We start from the raw sequence: 24840 nt of genomic DNA on the forward strand, positions 1-24840 counted from the left end.
GGAATTCATTAATCAAAACCAATCAAAACCAAAATAATTATTCTGAAATAGTTAGTCCCAATCCTTGAGTCCGATTGGCTAGCAGACGAGATAAAAGACACTATAAACTACTCCTTAGATCAGCTTATATCAATCACAGGTGGTTTATTTGTTTCTAGATGATCCAGCATATCTGTAGCTGAACAAGGGAAGGGGAGCGCTTGTTTTCTTTACCTGCCCCGGGCGTGCTGGGCTTCTAAGCACCGGCGTGTTACTGTACGCGTAGGACGGCGAGTGACGGAGGGCTTCAGGGCTTGTAAAGAAAACAAGCGCTCCTAAGTAGCTAGGCTGGCAGTTTACACGGGAATTTCACAGTCGTATTAGCTAAATCTGGACTTTAAAAAAATATGAAAACTGAAATTCTCATAATTGGTCCAAATCACTTACATTCACAAATTCTGTCATCTCTTGATCCTTATCTATTGTAATGTCAGGCCTGTTGCCAAACACTTTGGTGACTTATTTAATCCCAGCCTAAACCTTTAGATACTACAATGAGTGTAACATCATCTGATTGACAAAAAAAAAATTGTAAAAAAAAAACTCAACGTTGACACCTGTCAACATTTTTGGTCAAAAAAGGAGACTTGAAGGACGCGTTATGCATCCTCGTTCCAAGCGGCTTGGGGAGCCTCCTCTCTCATTGTTCTTGGCTCATTCAAAATAAGTTTTACATTTGGGACGCAAACGATTTCCGGGTCCCACTTGAGGACGGAGGAGGCAGAAATTTGGGTATTGGGATTTAGCTAAAGGGTAGCCTCGATCTCCAGGCTTTTATTGTTTAGTTTTGCTAAAAAATAAAAGCCTGGACCAGCGCGTCGGTGTACCCGGTATAGGAAGTGTTTCATTTCCCCAACCAACCAGAGTGCAGTGGGCGTCGCTCGTAATGTTGTGTTGACGGGGCGGGGGCTGACGGACAGATCGGTGAACCAATGGGATCACGCGCATTCTCTCGCCGGAGATGTTAAACCCGCCCCTCTAGGCACGAAAGCAAAGGGTGACATGCCTTTGATGTCAATGCTTAAAGGACGACTTCACCACTTTTCAACATATCTTCATATAATAGGTCCTCACTAATGCTCATGATAAAATATTACAATTTTTTCCTAATCAGTCTGTGTCTCAGAGGAGGGCTGTAGACAGTTCAGAAACCCGTCTACCAGTGACATCATCGATGGGGAATCCAAGCTAATAGAAACTGCAGGCTTTGCATTCGTGGAAAGTTGCAATGCAAAAATAGATCCCATTGTTCTCGCCTTAATAAAAATCTGAATAAAAAAATTGTAATCTTTTTGGAAAAAGAAATCCTGCCTGACAATGATGTCACTGGTAGACGGGTTTCTGGACTGTCCACAGCCCACCTATGAGACACAGACCAAGTAGAAAAAAATGGTATCATTTTATCATGAGCATTAGTGAGGACCTATTATATGAAGATATGTTGAAAAGTGGTGAAGTCGTCCTTTAACTGTGGATTGAGTCAAATTTGATTTTCTTAATGTTTTATTTCTTTCTGCACTTTTTAATATAGTGTATGCACTAATGCCCTATGAAAGATTGTGTGTTGACCCCTTCCACTCTGCAGCAACATGTCGTTTCTATTTCTGCGTAGGAGGCGATCCAGAGGATGGGACTACTAGGGTGACCAAGTCAAAACAGATCACTCACAGGACAGCAAAACCGCTTTTGCGGGACATGAAGGAGTATAGTAGGTACAGTATGTAATGTAGACACAGGATGAAAGGAAATGCTAATCCTTTAGCGCTAGTCTTCACCTGAAGTGCCTACACTTTCCTATCTTTAAACTTTTAATAAAGATATGGCAACAGGGGAGCTACACAGGGGCCAACAGCAAAAGACTGAAGCTGTTTCTAACACCTCCCAATTGTACTGTGTGAGAGAGTATGTGTGTGTGTGTGTGTGTGTGTGTGTGTGTGTGTGTGTGTGTGTGTGTGTGTGTGTGTGTGTGTGTGTGTGTGTGTGTGTGTGTGCGCGTGTGCGTGCGTGTGTGTGCGTTTGTCTTTTGTATAAGCCTGCGGTAATGAGAATTTGTTGGTCACCTTAGGTTAATTACAAAAAATAAAACAGCAGAGTGGGGTGTAAAAGGGTTGTTGGGACAATGAGGATGCAAGAAGCGATATTACCCTCTGCCTCTCACCAAAATAAATGAAGAAAGACATGCATACAGTAGCCAAGCTTTTATGACATACCACACTCAGTCAGATACAGAACATACCCCATCCCTCAACACCCACAGGCATAATACTGTACATAAACATAAACAAGCCCTGGGAGAAACAAGGACATGCATGTATTAGTTACGCCTGTGCATATCTAATATCACTTCAAAAGATGAGGTCAATCCTCGCCAGGCCTCCTCCCTCAGGTCAAACTTCCACTTTCAACACTTGCTTTCACCCCCTCCCACACCCAGCTCTGGATCCCTCCTTCTCCACCAGCTGAGGAAGTAAACAACAGCGAAGTCAAGTGGAGAACGCTTTTGTCCCTGGTGATAGCGTATAGGCTAGAAGCTCTTCTAATTACACTACAAAACACCACACTGACGTCTCTTCGCACCACCACCATTCCTCCCCTCCTCATCCTTAACTCTCATTCTTCCTCCTCCCCGGGTCTCCAGCGCAATCTCCTCACATCTGTGCAGAATTTTTAACGGTGGTGAAACACAAGCAGCTAAATAACTCTCGCCCACTTCTCCTGCTGAAGCCCCCTCTCTCCAGCTCCAAATCGGCTTGCCCCATTCTGTCACCAAGTGAAAAAACTGGAGAAATACCAAGCATCGCCAGTTTTTCTTCTTTGATGTTTTGTTTTGAAAACAAATCTCTTCACCTGCTCACCTATAACACTAAGTAAGTTGTGTTTCTTTGGATTGCAAGGGAAGCTGAGCAGCAGGACTGAAATATTTAATTATATTTTTATTTTATTTGAAAAAGGCAACCGTGGAGAGATCTTATCTCAAATACGCTCATGAATATACAGTATTCATCAAGTCAAGACATATTTTGCAATGCTCTGGAACAGTCAGGGTCTGGGGATCACTACTTTCAATATTCTACTCACAACTTCGACTGCAACCGCTGCAAGAAAAATTTGAAAGAGGAACATCGGCAAAAACTTTCGATGCATGGGAGGCACTGGAGGCAAATTGGAACCGGAAGTGTTTATTGTCTCCGCCAGACCTAAGGCGTGGCAGAGACTAAGTTTTGCACCCCGTTCATCCATCCGTCCGTCCGTGTGCCGATCGCAGCGAAACTGTGCATGCACAACCTCTCCCCCAAATGTTTCAGATCGGCCTGTTATGGCGCCACCAGGAGGTCGATTTGAGCGAAACACCTTTTTTGATATTACTCCTACAGATTTTGTCCAAACATCACGCAGGTATCTCTACAGTCATTAAACAAAACGGGTCTTTCAGATATTACATATTCCACCCTGATTGACTAAGATTGGCTTCCAAAGTTTGCAGGAGTGCTCCGTTTTGAACAAAATGCCTCAAATAATGAATGCAGGTTACGATTCCTGTGAAATTTTTCACACACATTCCCACTAGGCTGAGGAAGAAATGCCACTAGAATTTTTTTGAAATCAGCCTCATATCATGACGGTGCTATAACAGGCCAATTCAAGTTTTTACATACGGTATATAAAACCTTCTTTGCGCAATTCCTAGAGGCCAAGGAAAAACCTTTGCCCTGCATTTTTAACATGATCTGCCTTTTAAATTGCCACCAGGAGGCCGACATATATATATATATATATATATATATATATATATATATATATATATATATATATATATATATATATATACATATATATATATATACATACATATATATATATATATACATATATATATATATATACATATATACATATATATACATATATATACATATATACATATATATACATATATATATATATATATATATATATATATATATATATATATATATATATATATATATATATATATATATATATATATAAAAAGATATTACTCCTTTTATCCAAATTTCATGCAAATCGGTACACATGATCTCAGTCAGATTGACATCGAATGTTTTCAGGAGAGGCCCGCTTTGAACAAAATGCCTCAAATCATGAATGCAGCGTCCGATTGCGGTGAAGCTTTGCACACAAATGCCACCCTTTTGACATTGCCCTATTATAGCGCCAACAGGAGACCAATTTCACCCCATTCGGATGCTATCAATACATTGAATGGGACATTATCACGTTTTATCAGACGATTGAATGGGCAAAGTAGGCGACATACTGACCTACCAACGATTTATCAGACCATTCATTGGGTGTTATCAGGACATACTGACTGACCTACCGACGGAGATTACTTAAAAAGATTCGGTTTTGGTTTCGGACCATGACGGAGGCGCGCAGTCTCAAGCGAACTGGAGCCACGTGAAGGACCACCGAGCGAGGTAAAGCGAGCGAGTTGCCGTCCTGAACGTTACGACGTTCCCTTGAGCCTACTCAGCGCCGTTCGAGTTATGTACCGATAGGCACAGAAACGTCAATCATGTTGTGGGGACTGCTCTGCCTCCGAGTAGGTTAGTATCCTGATTACGCCCAATGAATGGTCTGATAAATCGCGGGTAGGTCATTATGTCGCGTACTTCGCCCATTTAATGGTGGTCTAATAAATCACGGGTAGGTCAGTACAGTATGTAGCCAATGCATTGATAGCATTCGAAGCCGGTGCCAATTTTTGCAAGACATTTTTTTTTATATTACTCCAACATATTTTGTCCTAACATCACGCAAATCAGTACATTATCTCTATAGTCATGTGATCAAGACGGATCTGTCCGATTCTTCATATTCCATCAACATTGCTGGCCCACGATAACCTACCTGACCTGGCGGAGACCTGTGCTCCGAGGAGCACTTTTTCTAGTTCATAATCTTGTCCACCTGGCCCATTGACTGCAGTGCATTCCATCAACCTTCCGGCTGCAGTTTGCCTCCTAATGCGACAAATCTGCCAGCTGGAATTGCTGGATAGATAAAATGACGTAGATGACAGTACCTTCTTTTAACATAACTTGCATCCTATCAGGACATTCTGACGTCATTAGATGTCTTTGTGTGTGCCTAACCTTTGAGGCACTCAAAAAACACAAAGAAAAAGAGATGATCAGATGCAAGAGCCCTGCTTGAAAGAATAAGTAGCATTAACTCATTCACTACCAGAATAAATAAGTAAAGGTAGGGTAAGTGATTTTCTTTGGTTAAAATAAGTGTTAAATAGCTCTATATTCTGATAGTACTCATTGCTATAGAGTGTTTGTTCAGTAAAAGGAGTCTCCTTGTCTCTCCAGCTCTTTATAAAACAGAAAATGCATTTTCGTTTCAGTTTCATTTCCAATTTTATCCAATCAAGATAGAGAACTCAATCAGGATATGGATTAAACAAGTGAAAATGGAAGTGTGACACTAAGAAATGAGCAGGCAAAATTGGAACTGGAACACTATAAAAATGAAGCTTAAAAACGGGTACTTTCTCCTGATTGGCTGAGATTTTGACACCTACCGGAAAATGTATTTTCTGTTTATTAAAGAGCTGGAGAGACGGGGAGACTCCTGTTATAACCTCTACACACTGTACGATATTTAACCCGATTTGGCTCTCGGGAATATTTTTGGGTGATCACCGACAAAACCACCGATCTCAGTCCAGATCGGGCGTTCCTCGGCGAGTTGTTGATCGCGCAGTGTGTAAGGTACTCCGAGAAGAAACGCCCCGATAAATTGCGCTCGCGAGCGGTTCCCGATAATTTTTACTTTTCTAGCATGTTGGATACTTGGATTTGTCGGATCCGATGAGAGCCGTGCTACAGCCAATACGAGCTCAGTACCAGCCAGCGAGGTAGCTGGTGGGAAAACTATTTTATTATCAGCATGATTCACTGTTGAGTCTACAACAGAGACGCACCGTGGCTAGTCCTCCCGCATAGAACCGCAATATTATCGTACAGACAGTCCAGTCCTGTATTAGTTAAACATGATAAACAGATTGATAGAGTGAGCGAGCCTGCTTGACGATGGGGCTGTTTATTATTAGAAAGGAATAGCGCTTACAGACAGAGAGAGAGAGAGCTGTGTGTGTGTGTGTGTGTGTGTGTGTGTGTGTGTGTGTGTGTGTGTGTGTGTGTGACACGCACGTATCTCTGAATAGTATTGCCAGGTTTTGCGCGAGAAGTAAGCAACCAGGTCTATGAAAACAAGCCCAACGAAAGACTATAGGCTGCATGAGCACTTTAAACCTATATACAAATAAAATAGCTGATCTACAAGCGCACAACGCGTCGCAACTATTTTCAAAGAAAAAAAGCAACATTAAGAAATGAAGCCAAATAAGCAACTACACTTTGGAAATAAGCTAAAAAGAAACGCAACCACCAATATTTTTTACAAGCAACTCGCTTATTATAAGCGGACACGGCAACACTGCTGCTGAGCTGAACTGGCTGACTTTTGAAACGTTTGTTTCAGAGAGGGAGAGAGAGAGAAATACAGAGAAATTGAGAATGAATTAATGTCAATCATTAGCGTCCTGTCTCGGTCTCGCGCATATATCACAGGAGCCTTTCACGTTTTCGTGAGACGTTTGGAATAAAAACAAATGTATGTATTGGGTCGGGATCACATCGTGGTGAAATATCTTGTAATCAGTGAACCCCTGTCGCCGATCAATCAATCGTGCGAGAATCACAACGATATATTTAGCCCGATTTCAAGAGAGAAACTTGTGCAATGTGAAATGCTTAACGATCTGTTCTCTCGCCGACCATTTCAAATATCGTACAGTGTGTAGAGGTCCTTACTGAACAAGCACTCTATAGCAATGATTACTATCAGAATATAGTGCTTTAACCTTTTAACAAAATACTTTTTGTTTTAACCCAAAAATATCACTTACCCTACCTTTAAATAAATCATCCACTGCCACAATTTTTCATATTTCTTACCTTTTCAAGTGGTCACAAAATATTTATCTCCAGTATGATCAATTCCCTGATGGTTGCAAAACACTGAGGCTTTCACTGTGCTTCCGTGAAAAAAAGGGGGAAAAAGGCACCCGCGACCCCTCCTTCGCTTGGGCCATTCAAAATAGCATGTCTCGCGAAAAATGCTGGGAAATAAAAGCAACTCAAGTTACAGCTGTTTTCCCAGAGACGCTAAACAGGAAGTGAGTGGAGCAGTAAATCTTGGGATCACGTGATCTCCTGCTTCTGTGTGTATCTGGGGATGAAGTAGCCTGATTATCAGACTGAAGCTGCGTGGAGCTTCAGTCTGACATTAGCTCCAGTGTAGGCGATTACAAGGGGGAGGGGATTATGATTTCCCTAAACCAATTAGAATTGGTTTAGAATTTCTCTAAACCAATCACAAGGGACGGTACTTTTTGTACCGAATAAATCCTAGGCTCACATTACAACACCAGACCAAGAGGGGCAGTCCACTCAGAGAGTGGGCGGGGTCCATGGTCTGGAACCAGGCTAGGGATAAAGTGGTCACCCATATTCCAGCCAAGAGCACCATCTAGTGGAAACACCAAAAAAAACTAGAAACGTCAAAAGACGTCCTTGACGGACTGGGCTTTCAATTTACAGACGTCCATGGCAGGGAATGAGATACTTACTGTACATTTTTTTGTCTTCCAACACTTCCTGCCTTCTGTGCTCTCTCTCTCTCTCGAACAGAAATACAATTGAAGTTGACGACTTCCTGGACAGACACTTTTGTCCGTAAGTCCATAAGCAGCCTAATATTTCTCAGTTTTACTGCTGAAGTTGAGTCCCCCCACCCAACACGTGCCCTGGGGTGCCGTTCTTGCCAGACATAACTGTGCCTCATAGGAGCCGAGCCAGAAGGCAGGGCTATTATGGCCGCCTTAGTTATTGCACGGGTAGAAATAGAGCGTGACTCTGGGGCCTTAGTGGAGAGCATCCTGTGGCACATAATCAAAGGCATGAGAGTCTCCATCCATCTGCCTTTTTTCACTGTAAAGGTTTGGGGCAAGGTGCTTGTGGAGAGACAGAAACGTGCAGCTGTGTGCTGTGGATGAGGGCTTCAAAGAGACAAGTAAAAAGCATGAACACTCCCCCTCCACCACCACCACCCTTTGTTCGTTTTCACTCCCTTTCCATTATCGCACCCTTTTCCATGGAGCTACCATTTCTCTCCCTAGTTTCTCTCTGTTTGCTTCTGTGACACCAATGTGCCCCCCCACCCTTAACATGTTGTTTCCTGTTCCTCCATAAATCACTTTTATGTCCACTGCCTTTTTTCCCTCCTGCTTTTCTCTGAATGAATAACTCATCTCACTCTCTTGCATTAGCTCTGTTTGATTCTCTCACTCACATTACCCGATTCTCTCTCCCTCTCACATTACCTCAATTTGATTCTCTCACTCTCGTTACCTCTGATTATCTCTCTCACTCGCATTTCCTTATTCTCTCTCCCTCGCAATACCTCGGTTTGATTCTCTCCCTCTCTCACCCACGTTACCTCTGTTTGATTCTCTCTCTCCTTTTCACTCGCATTACTGTACCTCTGATTCTCTCTCTCACTCACATTACCTACGTATGTTTGATTGTCTCTCACTCACGTACGTCACCTCTGATATTCTCTCTCTCCCTCTCCCTCTCTCCCTCCTTTCCTCACGTTACCTTGGTTTGATTCCCTCTCTCCCTCTCATTGATGCGGGTTATTTCTCCTCCAGGAGCCAATCTTGCTGTGATTGATCCTCTCATCTGTTCGGCATTAGAGAGCCAGAGGAACAGAGCGTAGTATTAACACCACCAATAAAACTGATGATGGTAATAAAGAAGCACACTAGCATTATCAGTGCCGTTCATATGACTAATGGAGAGAAAATATATCGGGCAGATCTCGCGCTCTCATCGTCTGACATACAAACATGCACATGCCAAAGAAGTCAAATCAATTTAAGAAGGCAATTTATGAGATAAAAAACAATAACTTTCTAATTGCGTTTCCCTTTCATAGGGAAACATTCCTCTGGCTTGCCAACCGTGTTGAGGCTCTGAGAAAGTGTACCTCTCTGCTTAACACATATACTGCCAATCCCGAGATATCTCGGGACATTAAATCCACCCGTTACCTGCGTATCCCGAGATATCTCGGGATCGTCTTTTAATGTGGTTTAATAACGAAAAAAAATGTTTTTGGTACCATCCTTGATTTTTTTTTTTTCCCCATGACGCTTCCGACCCATCCTATGAGAACATTTCCGACAACCGTTTCCGGTTCGTTTTTTATCCTGAAAAAACAGTTTTTCCCTGGTTTTGGCTAAAGATCATGATTTTCACACGGTTTAAAAAACGAATGGTAAGCTCCGGTTGTATTTTCTTTTCTTTGATCGACGAACGGTTATCCTCTTTGTGTTTAAAAACGATCTGATAGCCGATCGGAGGCTAAGCTAATCTAAGATGGCCGGTGGGGAAACGTCACAGCCACGTCACAGCCAAACGGATATGACGTTTGCAGCCTCTTTCAGCGGCCGATACCACAGAAGAAGAAAAAGGAAAAAAAGTGTAAACATTATGAGGGCTCGTACGTCCGTCGTTGCTGTTTATAAACACCATCCGATCGCGGATTTTAATGGATATAATTTTTTTGTGAACGGTTCAAAAGGCTATAAAACTCAAAAACGCTGGCAGTGGGTGAGTACCTTATGAATAAACTCTGGCAGGGAATGTGTTAAAGGTAAAAAAGGCTGTCAAAAATGTTTTAATAAAAATATATACTGTATATACTCAGTTGATACTCAACGTCCAACGTTACCAAAATTCACTCGTCAGGTCTTAATCAATAGTTCACAACCAGGGTTTTCCCCACATGCCATCCATCTATCTTGTTTCACTGAAAGTACTGATCATCTTGTATTGAGCGATAACAAGTGAAACCTTAAGAAAAATAACCGTTTACTCCAAGTCTGTTTGGAAGAAGCCTGTGTACAACAAAGTATAAGCACAAGTTTGATATAGAACTAGTAAAGTATGTATGCTCCTCGGAGCACAGGTCTCCAGGCCGGGTTGCCTACCCAGGAAGGCAGTCATAGCCAATTAGAATGGGATGAGGCTTGGACAAAATCTGTAGGAGACGGAAAAGTAACAAAAAATTTGTTTAGTATAAATGGGTCTCATGGTGGCACTATAGAGGCCGATTTTAAAAGAAATTGGGTGGAGATTCTTACTTGGCCTACTGGGAGTGTGCATGCGACATGCGTGCAAAGTGTCCCACCGATTGATCCAGCGGTACTTGTAGCATTGCGTGCAAAATGAGCCCCTTCCGCAAACTTTGAAAGCCAATCATAGTCAATCGGAATGGAATCCGAAAAATATGACAGATACATCTTGATCACATGACTACAGAGATATGGTGTACCAATTTGGGTTTGGACAAAATCGGTATGAGTAGTAGCAAAAAGTGTGCTTTGCAAAAAAAACTTGTTAGGTGGAAATGGGCGTGGCTTATTTGGGGAGTTGCATAATGATCCAAGGATTTATTTTATTTTATTGTATGACCTACAGTTCAAAAGTTATAGACCTGACCAAAGCGTGACTCGGTCTGTTATAGCGCCACCAGGCCGTTTTGGAAAATGTAGGTTGTCTTTCTCCTTGGCATTTTGCTCATAACAGGCCACTCCTGCAAACTTTGGAAGCCAATCTTAGCCAAAAATCTGACAGATCGGTCTTGATCACATGGCTATAGAGATAATGTGTACCGATTTGTGTGATGTTTGGACAAAATATGAAGGAGTAATATAACAAATCTGCCTCCTGGTGGCGCTATAACAGGCTGAAACCTCAGGCTGGTGCAGAGGTTGTTCCTTTGCCTCCAGGGAGTGTGCGTACAAGACAGAACAGTCTTGCTTAGTTTGAGAGATTCATTGATGCATCTTGCAGCTGTTGCTACATGTCTGAGCTTCTAAAAAACAACTTTTTCTAACTTTGGATCCCTGAGCTCACAAGTATAATATTCTCTTCATCCTTGATATATATCGAGTGGTAAGCTGTATCCTACAGTGACACTGTGTTCATACTAAATGGAATCATCTCAAATGAATGCTGTAGTGCAGTGAGTGCATGGTGTAATAGCAAGAGCATTTTGTAAAAACTTGATATGCTGAAATTAGTATTGCAAAAAGAAAAAAGCTATATTTCAATATCTTTATGCACTGTAAAAGATTGTGTTAATCTAACGCTGAGAGTGCACAAATGGAATTTGTAATGGTAAATGTAATTTAGCTGCTGGTTAATATAACGCATTACTAAGCTATCGCCGGGCACTTCGTGAAAACACATTTCAGCTACAGAAAACAGTGGGGGCAGAGTACACTGCAGTACTAGGAGTTGAAACCTTTTTTTTAAGCACTGACTGTGATAGATTTGCATTAAAACACTTCACCTCAGCCTTGGGGGGGGGGGGAGTAGCCCTTGATGCTGATACAAACAATAAACCATTCCGACCTATTTACTTACAGTACTGACAATAATGAGACCTGAAGTAAGACCATCTGTATGTTTTCTACTTGACAAAAAAATAAGTCTAAGTGATCAAAACAAGTATCTACTGTTGAAACATGGCAGAGCAACATATACAGTAATAAGGATAGACTAAATGCCTTTTTTCCACTGTATTATGTGTCCACTTTTTCCGTACAGAGAGAGTGATATAAAACTATTGTAGTCCTGCCCTGCAGGTAGACAGTACCAGCGTCACACAGCACTCCGATTGATTTGGCCAATAATTCCGGGAGAAGCTCATTTAGGTGAGGGAACAGCGCCTGAGCTTTCTCTCGCCTACTGGCTGCTCTCCCTCACCATCTCTCCCTCCATTTATCACTAGCTTTATTTCTTCCAGGTCCGGAAAGCAGTCTAGGTGGTGGAAGGGAAGGTACGTCAATCAATTAGATGCTAACGCCTGATTTACAGTATACTTGATTGGGTGCCTGTGTCCAGTACCGAAAATAGCCGACGTAAAAGCTCACAACGCAACACGTCGTGAGGTTGTAGATCAAGCTTTCATCCTTACGATGTGATGCTTATTATGGATCTCAAAGATAGAAAACCAAGCATGCCATACAAATCTCTGACCTAAAAAGAGGTGGGCCCTGGGGCTACGGTAACGCACGTAGCCAGGAGCCGAAGGTTAGTAGTCACCAATGACCATCTTATGCAATATGAATGCATAGGTAATGTATATTTAATGTGTGCCACCATGGGATTAACTGTGGTCCAGACTACCAATTTTAATTAGAGGGATATAACATTGAATTGCAGCAATATAAGACTTCAGCATGTTCTTCTTCCACATGACTAGGAAGCAATGTGAACACTTTTCCAGATCCAGAAATGAAAGAAAAAAACTTCTCATCTTTGATATTACTACAACCAGATTCATTTAGAAGGACTTGGAAAAGATGCAAAAGATCTGTGTTGTTTTCGTATTACCTAGAGACCTCATTTATCAACACTGCGTTGAAGAAAATTTGATTATATTTTACGCATGTATGAAATTTATATTCATCACCACCTGTTAGTAATCGTCCCTTGATGAAACCCACACATTCTAAAACCCTGTGCTCATGCAAACTCATTCTTCTCATTAACAAAATATGCCGAATTAACCATATACGGAAACAAACCTTCTGCTTAAATACCACATGTAGCCGAGGTTGAAAATGAGACTGGCAAAGAGAACAAAGGAAAAAGGACTATTTAGACACAAGGTCAAAGTTTTAATTCCACTTAAAAAAAAAGTAGACCTCTCTGTACCGGCTTTAACTAGAGCAAGGAGAGCAGGGTAGAATACTTTTTAATGCCATTCCATTGGAAAGGAAGTAACCGACAGGAGAAGTGGTTTGACTTATCCACTTAAACCTAATATACTTGTTTGTCAGTAGTGATAATAGCCTATCTAGATGCTCACATCGCAATGAGCTGTAAGTCACTGTGTAACCTTTTCAATTAAGGAAGTTATTTACCTTGTATTTTCTTGCACATCTTATATCATCTTTATTTGTATGTTTATTTATGTATTTTAATGTTAATACATATTTCTTTTAATTAAAAACACATTTTACAATTAACTTGTTAGAGATAATGGGTGATCGCTGATTAGCCAGGATCCAATAGCAGTCCAATATGTTTCAAAGGGGCAACTTCACAGACAGATGAGATGAAAAAAGACGATATGGGCTTGGTTGTAGCCCGTCTCCATCGGAGCATGAGGAGACATTATTAACCAAGGTCCCCTACTCGAGAAGTAACAATCAATCTCAAGCAAGTTTTCAATAGCATGCAACATCACAGATATAGCACACATTTACCCATGAGCCATCCATTTGAAACTGCACACCAGGCTATTTTGCACAATAAACCAGCCATGCATCTCACCCTCCATTTGACACGACATTCAGCAAAGCCAAGAGTGCACTGCATATGACCAGAGTTGTGAGTTACTTATCGAGCAGGAGCTTTTTCTGTTAATATCGTTTAATTTATTAAAGGTGCAGTAAGTGATACTTTTGTTAAAATAAGTGTTAGCTCTATATTCTAATAGTAATCGCTACAGAGTGTTTGTTCAGGAACTCTGTCCCAATGGAGATTCGCCATGCTCCAACAGTATTATTTTAAGACACCTATTCTCTCAGGCTTATGGCAAATAGATATTTGTTGTTTTGTTTGGTTGTTTGTTTGTTGGTTCTTCATTGTTTTAGATGTAAAGCGTCCTTGGGTTCATGAAAGGCCTATATAAATCCAAGCTATTATTATTATTATTATTAATTGTCTCCAGCTCACAAAAAAAATGTTTTCGGGTCAGGATACCAATCTTCACTACACAATTCAAAACTAGAAAAAGTGCTCCTCAGAGCACAGGTCTCCACCCGGTCAGGTAGGTTATTGTGGGCCAGCAATATTCGGAATTCGCCAATCAGGATGGAATATGAAAAATTGGACGGTACCATCTTGATCATTTGACTATAGAGATAATGTGTACCAATTTGCATGATGTTTGGACAAAATAATATAAAGTAATATAAAAAAGAAAAGTGTTGGAAAAATTGGCCTCCTAGTGGCGCTATAATAGGGCAATGTTAAACGGGTGGCATTTGTTTCTCAACGTAGTGCAAATGTGCGTGCAAAGTTTCACCGCAATCGGGTGCTGCGTTCATGATTTGCGTAATTTTGTTGAAAACGGGCCACTCCTGCAAACTTTAGATGTCAATGTTAGCCAATCAGGATGGAATATGGAAAATCAAACAGATCCATCTTGATCATATGACTATAGAGATCATGTGTACCGATTTGCGTGAAATTTGGATAAAATAAAAAAGGCTTAATCTAAAAAAATGAGTTTTCCATAAGTCGGCCTCCTGGTGGCGTTATAAAAGGCTAATGTGAAAAATGCAGGGCAGATGTTTTTCCTTGAGTATGCGTGCAAAGTTTCACTCAGATCGGTGCAGTTATAGTTAAAAATGCAAATCGACCTTTTATAGCACCACCATGAGGCTGATTTGAACATTTTCGAGTGGCATTTTTTCATCTGCCTAGCGGGAATGTGCATGTGAAATTTCACGGAAATCGCATGCTGCATTCATGATTTGAGGCATTTAGTTCAAAACGGACCAATCCTGCAAACTTTGGAAGCCAACCTTAGCCAATCAGGATGGAATATGGAAAATCATATTCATATTATGTGACAGTCTTGGATCTGGCATAAGAGCCTAATGGAGAGCCTGAATATGCTGGGAAGACAGACAGACAGACAGACAGACACACAAAGTCATGTGTACCAATTTGCGTGAGTTTGGGACAAAATCTGTAGGAGTAGTACCACAATATGGCGGAAAATCTGGTCAGGCGGAAATGGGCATGTCCTGTGTAACCCAAGTCCAAGAATCCAAGGAATCCAGAGAAACGCAAATTGGCCTATTATAGCGCCACTATCAGGCCGATTAGAAACATTTTGGGCTGAGTTTCTTCCTTGGCATACTGGGAGTGTGCGTGCACAGTTTCACACGGATCAGTCGTAGATTAGCTGTTCACAGACGGACAGACAGACAGTAGAATAAAAAAAATAAAAAAGGATTGACAGATACAGAGATCTCCAGTTTGGGCTGTTTTCTGAGTTCTGTTCTGGGGGGTTGAGGGCCCACGGTGACCACTCCGCGTCGGGGCCCACTGCTGCCTTGTTACGCCGCTTAACTGGGGGCCCTGTGCTGTGTGCTCTGGTATCATGCACTTCGAGAATTTAACTTGCTCTACTTCTCTGGTTCTCATCGTGGGGTCTGGTGTCCTTGAGGAGGATCTATGGGGTACCAGGGTAAAGAGTACCCCCCCCCCCCCACTGTATAACTTATGAGATTGGTTAAAAAAAAAAAACGTAACCTGAATTTGATTGGTTCTGGCTAACAAACTTTTCCATCCTAACTTCGAGCCCCTGACCTCGAGTCCACTAGGGGAAGAGACAATAAAGAATAAATATAGTGAGGATAACAGTGTGCTCGCTCGCTTTAACGACTCACAATAGACACTGAGGATTTTACAGTGTAGATGTGTGCATAGTATCAAACTGAGGGTCCTTGAAATAATTAAAACAGTTGAGATTTGCTGTTCTCATTCACAAATACTGAGTCTGAGGATTACAATGAGTGGTCTTCTTTAAGTGACACTGACAGTGTGAACATTGAGCCTCGCAGGATGGCACTGTGGCATGGGAGGGCACATCAAATGGTAACCTGTTGTCCTGCCGACTGCCTAGAAGACATTAAATATGGATCTGCTGCTCCCAGCATCTAAGCGCCCCAGTGGCCGCCAAAAGGCCACGGCTCAATGACCCCCAGTATGAATACTAAACATCAGCAGCATGCCTGCATATGGCAAGGGAGTTAAATATATACTGCATGTGTTCCGAGAGGTCATGGTGGTACAATTAATGTGTGACTGGTACACGGAAGACACCTTGCTGTAGGCATGTATTGCATGTGAAAGTGTGTGGGGCGAAGCTATGATGGCTGACGTTTTGGTTGATTGCATTGAGGCTTCGCTGTGAGGAAAATCCAGAAGTGCGGCGAAAAAAGTCAATTGGCATCGTCAATGTACGATCTACCGCCTGGGAAGCAGAACAAACGATTGCTTGTTCCTGTGCCGGATGGCTTAGTAAACTAATTCCAACTGATTCTATATGGCCCAGAGTTCTGCTTACACATGTTATTTTCTCTTCCCTTGGCAGTGATGCACAGGTTTAAACAGAATTTGAATCTCTTTGGCAGGATCCAATCTCTTCCCCCACACCTCTGTGTTTTATATCGCCTCCTTTCCCTTTATTGGTTATTACTACGGCTAAGAATTCGACACCCATCTCTTGAAACAGAGAAATTGCTATAATAATTTACAATAACGCTACAGTACAGCAAGACAAACAGAGGCAACATTTATAGAGAGATTCTGCACTGGTTAAGAAAGGGCCATATTTAATACTGGATTAAATGTTTTACATATAACCAAACAATGCTGCATCCATGTTTTTACAATGCAAGCCAGCGTTCCGGAATAAGAGGCGTGATGTGTTTTAGACTATGCTATTTAACTGCTGTTGTTGATAGATTCTATAGATTTATATAACTATACATAGCCTATATCTATATATAAATGCATGGCATCTCTGCGTGCGTGCATGTCCGGGTACTCCCCCCCATCTATCTTGAGAACCATGACTGATCGACTTGAAACTTGCCGTGTGTGTTGCAGAGGACCAGAGGCAGTGCTATGCCCCGGGTGCCATGCACAACGCGTACTCTGACAGCCGGTACGACGGGTTAAAGGACAATCGACCCGAGGGGTTGCCGTGCCCGGTGTTAATTCGGATCGGCAATTAACCAAAAAGTTCAGTAAATACACAAATCCCTATATATGGAGATCCCTGATGTCATCAACCTGACGTCTGTGTGTCTTTGTCCATTTTATGCCCATATATGGAGATTAATTATGTCAGCAATATGATGTCATAGTACTGACGTCATAGATAAGTACTATGATAATGGATACTGCAGTAAGTACTCTCAACGGGTACTGCATAACCGGAGGGTACAGTATGCATCCCAACAGGCATCGTTCCCGACAGGCAACGCCCTTGTTTATTTAAAATAATACCTATACAAAATGGGCTGACAACGTATAGTAGCAGACTGCAGTTACAGAAGATCCATTATAAAGGCTGTTTTCAAATAAGTAGAGCATGCTAAAGTTGTATAATTTGCTCTATAGTGTATCTAAAAAATCTCCCCTCAGTGGGTTTCAAGGCCTGGGCTGAGTGAAGGTAGGCAGATCAGATTGTTGCAATGTTTTTTTTTGCAAATTTTTGAAAACCTGATCAAAAGTTTTTTTTAAAGTTACAAAATTCACTTCATAATTACATGTCACTCTCTATCTCTTTCTCTTATTCACTCTCTCTCTTTCATGCACAAACTATAGTCTACATTTAAAACGACAGTCTACGCATTAATTTAACAAAATGCTGACAAAGATGAAAGACTATGTATAGACCCCTTAACAGACGACGTCACACTGATAAGAACCAGTATGCGCGCAACCAGTATGCGTGCAATGAAACCCATTCTGTCAGGTCTTGCTAGGACGCGCCTCACTAGCCAACACACAGGAGGGGGTTGGGGTGTGCTGAAACCAGCGCACCCCAAAACAACAGGTTGGGAATTGATTGCGTGAAACAATCACCTGTGCGTCCAGTCTCAATGTTAGTAAACAAATAATTGGTCTATTGTTATTCATTTAGGGTAACTGATTCAATCTGTTGTTGCCATGTAACATGTGAGGACTGACTCGTGTCGACAAAAAAAATGAAAAAAGGCAACAAAAATATATACATTCAGTTGTATACAGAGTATACATATATTTCTTTTTTTTTTCTTTTGTCGACAATGAATTAATTAATGTGTAGCAGGCTATCATATTGTTAATGTAGGCTATAGTCTACCGACAGCTGTCAATTGTGTGCGCATGAGAGAGAGAGAAAGACAGAGAGAGTGAATACGAGAAAGGGAGAGTGATATTAAGTGTGTTTTACATATAATAAAAGGTTTGTATTTTCCCATTGAAAATACTATGTCTATCTTCAATACCAGACAAAGGCGCTAAAGCTGTGTTTGTGTGATCAGAAATACATTGGAAGAGAAATTGAAGAGATGCAGGGAGCAGTTCAATACAGAAAGGTGCATGGACCTTAGACATCACGCTCCTGTCCTGCCTTGCCGGCCGTTCCTTTTACACAGATGTCGATTAAGCTTTGTGACTACCTCCATTGTCAGCTGAAAGGCAGCACAACAATGCCCCCCCATTCCAGTGAGGTGTATTGATACCCTACATTCCCGAGTCCATAACAACCTATACTGCAGAATACTACAGAAAACAATGAACTGCAATAAGAGATCAGTCCAGTTAAACTATGACTGAGAATCAAAAAGTATTTTTTCCATCATAAATGTAACGCTTACTCTCAGAGAGGAGTTTCTTTACACCCCGGCAGGGAATACTCCAGCGGAGAAGTGAGGGAGTGGATAAGAACAGAGAGGTGTTAAGGCAGAAGAGTGGATCTGGCCGTCTATGTGAATCAATCCTGGGATGTGTTCACTGAATCCCAACAGAATGCCTGGCTGTTTCAACGGTTCTAGTCACGTGTACCTGTAACATACTGTGCAAACTGTATGCTATGCAGTACAGACTCACACCATATTGTATCCATGTTCCCTAAGTAGTACAATGTGAAATAATTCATTTATTTTTGCGAACACCCCCTGCATCCCAGCGGCCACACATTAAAATTCTCAGTGTTATATTTATGTGTACACTCCAACGTTAAATTTACCCTCAGTATTTTGCAGTGTACCAAGCTTTCATGTCAAAGACGGCCAGAGGATAAGGAAGGCTGGAAATGACTGCTGATGGAAGATAAAGAATGATGAAAGCTGAACGAGAGAGATGAAGGCAGACATCTAACTGACAGGCTTCCATGAAGCCTGACAGACATCTGACATTGACGCCGTGTCCGGTGACGTTACAATGGCTTATCGTGGCTTCTGACAACTGCAACTTTGTCATGGCGAGAATAGTGTCAACTGCGTTCCTTGGCTGGATGCTTCACTTGCCACATGGCAGCTTTATTTCTGAGGTACTACGTGTCATTATTTGACTTCTGCGCAGAGTAAAAAAATTGTACTAGAACAGACAGAACAGGACTGTTTTTCTACGCGTCGTCAACTAGAACAGCTGTGAAGATAAAAAATCTGCAAACTAAAATAAGGATGACAAATGTTTCTGAAACTTAAATTCTACGGTAGGCTACGGCACAATCTCAGTACTTTTGTACTAAAAGTAACATTGGTGTACTGTGTTGGCATTGGTGTGTGTAAGCATAGTGCAGAAACTCAACCTGGAGTTTAAACAAAACGGGTCAGCCACTCAAAGTTCTGTTGCATAATGCTGCACTATTTCCATGGACCATGTTGCTCTCCAGGGTCAACCACAGACGTGTGTGTGTGCGTGTGCATGTAGTCGCAGCACTGAATGCATTCTGCTATGTTTCAGCCTACTGTAAGAGTTTTTCACCCCAAGCCTTAGGGTGTGTGTGTGTGTGTGTGTGTGTGTGTGTGTGTGTGTGTGTGTGTGTGTGTGTGTGTGTGTGTGTGTGTGTGTGTGTGTGTGTGTGTGTGTGTGTGTACAGGACTACAATAGGGCTATGAATTCGAGCTCTTCAAAGGTCCAAAATGCCTGACCCAAACCCTAGAGGACCCGTGAAATTTGTACAGAGAACAGATTGATTCTAACAATTTTCCAGATTTCTTTGGATAAACGCTCACACCCACATGGATCTCCAACTCATTTTCTTTTGCAGGTTAAGCTATTCCAACAGGTGAAAGGCTGTGTGGTAGCCTGTTTTAGTTACTGGAGTTATTGTACTGTATACAGTCTTATTCATGGGTAAATGGGAGGAAGATTTTATGTTCAATAATGGCTTGCTTAGATAAGATTATTTGGTGGTCCCGCTATATATCAGAATCAGGTTTATTTTTTGTATATAGATAACATAATTATTGGTGGAATGGTACTTAAGATGAGTCCTTCCATAATTACCTGAATAACACTAACACCAATGTGAGGCTTTCATTGGATTACAATAAAAATTCAATCAATTTTATAGATATTGAAATCAGAAAAGATGACAATGGTTGTTTTCATACTTCAATATTCAGAAAAGAATATACAGCATTACGTGAATATATACACACACACGGGTATATATATACACACACACACACACACACACACACACACACACACATATACTGTATATGCATATTGGTCGGATCGGTGATCCTGGACAACCGCCAATCTGACCACCTTCGTGCCGGGCACCGCACACCCTTGGGTCCAGGTTTGAAGTCGATCCGTGGGCCGGTAAGTGGCTCTAAAATGCGCGAAGAACAGATACACTCACACGCACAGATATTTATAATGGGATATGTTTTTTGTTATTTTTTGAAGTCACTTTTATTTCTCAAGAAACGTTTTGTTAGATTATTATTATTATTACACCTGGCAAGCTGTAACCATGCCATACTTATACCTGTCCATGTACTCTCCACTCTGGTATTCCTTGCTACAGGAACTTTCCCGAAGGAACTCAGTGATAGCTTGGGTGTTCCAGCCGTGTCTTAGGAGCATCCTGCCGACTGCGATCTGGGCTATTCTACGTAGGCGTGACAGACACGTGACAGACACTGTCAACGCATTTTTGTTTACAGTTGAGGAACAAGTGCACATACTATAAAAGAAGACTGGTGCAGTTTACTTTGTGTTTCTTTAGTTTTTTAGCTCCCTGGGAAGTAGGCTAATAATGATATTCTAAAAGTCCAGCTGAAGTTAAAATCTGTTTTTTAGCATTCAATTAGATTTTTCCAAAATTATATAACACAGAATAATAAATAAGCATTTTCAGAGCAGAACATTAGCCTAATTTTAATTGGGGGTGTGTGTGTGTGGGGGGGGGGGGGTGGGGCTAAGGGACCTGGATATTGATAGGCGGGTACTGTCCCAAAAAAGGTTCAGCACTGCTCTAGGCAAACTAAGCTGGTCACAGTTTATCACAAATTACATGCTTGTTATAAGAATTATTCTCCCCAAAATGGTGTGGATTCCTTGTGCAATCTGTAGCTTTGGATAACAAGTGTGTAGTTTATGAACAAAATGTTAGCTTCACTTGTGGGCACACACTAAAATGCCTCTCTAAACTTTTATACGTAGAAATCAGGCAGAAACATCATATTTCCATATTTTAACTTTTTAAGTTTCTTTGTGAATTAATGCTCTAGTAGTTCATACAATCATACAACATCATACAAGAGTGTAAATAGCAGTTCTACAACCTCACTACGTGTCATGATGCGACAGCTTGTAGATCGGCTATTTTAACCATTTAAAAAAAAATATATATTAAAAAAAGAACGCTTATGCATATGCATGTAGAAGCAGCATGAGGTGTGATTGAGGTAGCAGCGTAGGCTGAGCTGTGATTGACATTAACCGAGCTGTGTGGTTGTTCCACACACCCACACACAATTTACATTCTTTAAGCCAGTAAGTAGTTCTCAAACGTTTTCGTGCTAAGGACCCCCAAATTGATATATATTTGGCTGCGGAACCCCATCTGAAAATGTTTTGTGCCAGGGACCCCCAGAAGAGAAGGTTTGGGTTAAAAATAATCGAAACAAATCAAACACTGCGCGCTGTGAGCTTGTATATCTGCTATTTCTGAATAGCCAACGTATAAAATATGCATAGAGGGGTTAAAATGATTGTGATGCAGTATTAACACATTCTGCTGGGGACCCCCTGGAACCCCCCCTCAAAAGGACCCCTGGGGGTCCCGGGACCCCACATTGAAGAACCAATGGCGTAAACTGAGCTGTGATTGACATAGCAGCATGAACTGAGCTGTGTGGTACACACCCCCACAATTTCGATTATTTAAGCTCACCATGTTCTTGTTTATGGACGCCCCTCGTGGGTTCTCATGGTGGTGTACTGTAACTGCAGGTGGTAACTCACAGCACCTATACTTACATCTATTTAATGCTTTCTCTGTTTGAGGCTTTAGACACTGACACAGAGCATAGCTTACATACAGGAGGCATAAACACAAACACCAGAGGAATAGAGAGCCCCTCCTGAGCAGTATTGACCCTCTGATATTTTTATAGATCACACTCGAAGCATTTGAGAATTTCAAGTAGTAAATTCAACGCGCGCGCGCACACACACACACACACACACACACACACACACACACACACACACACACACACACACACACACACACACACACACACACACACACACACACACACACACACACACACACACACACACACACACACACACACACACACACACACACACACAGCTGAAACACAATACAAGCTGTAGTTAAATGTATGACATGAACTGACAAAGGCTGATTGGCCTTTTGCCTTTCACTCTGCTGTCTTTGTTAAGATCAAGAAAGACAGTCTAATGGACCGTTCTCTAAGCCTCAGTCCTATTCTCTGACAAAATAGCCCTGGTTTGACAGCTCGCCCATTCATTTTCATTGGAATATCATGGATTTATCGCATAAAATACATTATTGGAGCCAGCGCTTAAAAACCTCTTCCAAATCCCGTCATCAAGGCCTGCAGTATGCACTGGTAAAATATGTGCATGCCATACTATTTCAACAAACAAAATACCGTCAAATGTTTATCACTATCGGTACCAAAGAAAGATGGCTCTACCGCATCGACAGTAAGATCAATCAACTACGTTAACTATGTTAACTATATGATCACCGGACAGGAGTGTTTGTATACCTCAGTGTAAGCATGGCTATCCAGGAAGAATAGCCATGCTAATGGGGATCCATAATAAAGTAAAGTAAAGTAAAGTAAAGTAAAGTAAGACTACAAATAGAAGCAGTTAATAAATAGACAAACAAATGAATAAACACTTTAACAAGGTGTATGGTACAGTACTAGTGCATGTTTCTGGTGTGTACTCGAACCCGGTCCTTTTGGAAGCCACTGATTGTCTCCATCACAATTACACAACAGCTATCAAACATAAACACCTTAAACTCCACGTTTCTAAACATGCTCATGAATCTAATAAAGAGTGGTTCACTATGCACCATGCCAACGAAAACATTTCAAGGCTATCACTGAAGATTGTAACGTTTGTTTTAAATGATTCATGTCATTATAAGCATTAGTATCATTGTCATCACCTGGGTGGGTGAGCGGTGTAATTTCCCAGATGTTAAGCTGTGTGTGTGTGTGTGTGTGTGTGTGTGTGTGTGTGTGTGTGTGTGTGTGTGTGTGTGTGTGTGTGTGTGTGTGTGTGTGTGTGTCGTGCTAACAACGGGGTACAAATAGATCAGATAGGGGTATTGCACAAAGTGTGGGACATGTATTCCCGACTTCCATCGTTCCCGACAGAAGTAGGGATGAAAACATAATGCCCAATCCCGGCCGGTGGAGATAAATATACATCTATCACTCACTATCTATCGAGTTTATGTACACAGATCAATGAATTCAAGAATGGATATGTATCTGTCAACGTACCTTCAACAAAGATTAATGAGTATTTGGATGATTAATATACTGTATGTTTAGCAAGAGAAGGTGTTTTCTGATATGCACAAGCTGTAGTCTCATTTACAGTATGACATGGACTAACAAATGCTGTACGGCATTTTGCCATGCTCTCCCTTTCATGGTCTGTCTTTCATGTGGTATAGACTTAAAAAAAAGAGCAGTGCAAATAATTAAAAAGCAGCAGGATACTTCCCTGCAGCTCCATGACCTGCAGAAACAGTGAGGGCAGCTCTCTAGCAGACTGGTCAGACACATCCACAAGGCCAAACATACTTTCCATGACCTTCTACAGTACCTCCACACCTCTACCTGGCTCCTTTACACAAACAATGGAATGCTTGATCACGGACGGCCATGCCCCCGGGCATCCAGTCTTTTTCACAATACTGTAAGTAATTCTTCTATTTTGGAACTTGAGTTGGAGTTCAACTAAGTTTTTTGAAACTTGAACTGTGGTATAGATTGTATTCTCTTTTAGCCTTGCTAACAGAGGGGCAGTCAGTCGGTCCGTCCACTCACCAAACAATATTTCTCAAAAACTAGAAACTAGAAGTGCTGATATGCTCTCTTCTTTTATCACCAAATATATGTAAAATGCATTGGCTGGATTTAGAACAAGGCTAACCTAATTAGGATAGCTCATTTGAAAACAATTCCAAAAGAGTGTGCAAGCAGGTTGTATTGTATAACAATAATAAAATTATATATAATTCATCTTGTCTGCAAACAAGAAATAGGACTGAGGTAGTTTATGGGTGGAAAGGTCTGTAAAAGGTCTGAAAAAAAAAAAAAAAAGGTTCCAGAAGAAAATCATTGTGGTTCAAGGGGTTCTTTATTGTTATATCTTGTATACAGGTGCATACAAGTAATTGTGTTACAGTTCCATATGATATTGTAGCAGCATCAATAATAATAATAATAGTAAACATCTATCTACAGTATAGATCTGTGGGTCCAGGCTTTCCCCGCATATCTTGAGAACTGTCTGACCGATCAACTTTAAACTTGGCATGCAT

General features: G+C 41.3%; 1 protein-coding gene across 1 annotated transcript in view; it reads right to left on the reverse strand.

The window, feature by feature from the left end:
- gpat2 (glycerol-3-phosphate acyltransferase 2, mitochondrial) overlaps positions 1–24104 on the reverse strand; it is a gene marked incomplete at its 5' end in the record, with an annotated part of 91991 nt that extends 67887 nt beyond the window's left edge. Inside the window, 3 exons of the mRNA XM_084055444.1 lie at positions 20529–20598; positions 20758–20911; positions 24014–24104. Of these exons, the coding sequence (XP_083911570.1) occupies positions 20529–20598; positions 20758–20911; positions 24014–24104 (315 nt within the window). The remainder of the gene's footprint in view (positions 1–20528; positions 20599–20757; positions 20912–24013) is intronic.
- Positions 24105–24840: the final 736 nt, after the last annotated feature.

Source organism: Gymnoscopelus microlampas (assembly GCF_963454915.1).
Source record: "Gymnoscopelus microlampas genome assembly, chromosome: 4".
Taxonomy (NCBI): domain Eukaryota; kingdom Metazoa; phylum Chordata; class Actinopteri; order Myctophiformes; family Myctophidae; genus Gymnoscopelus; species Gymnoscopelus microlampas.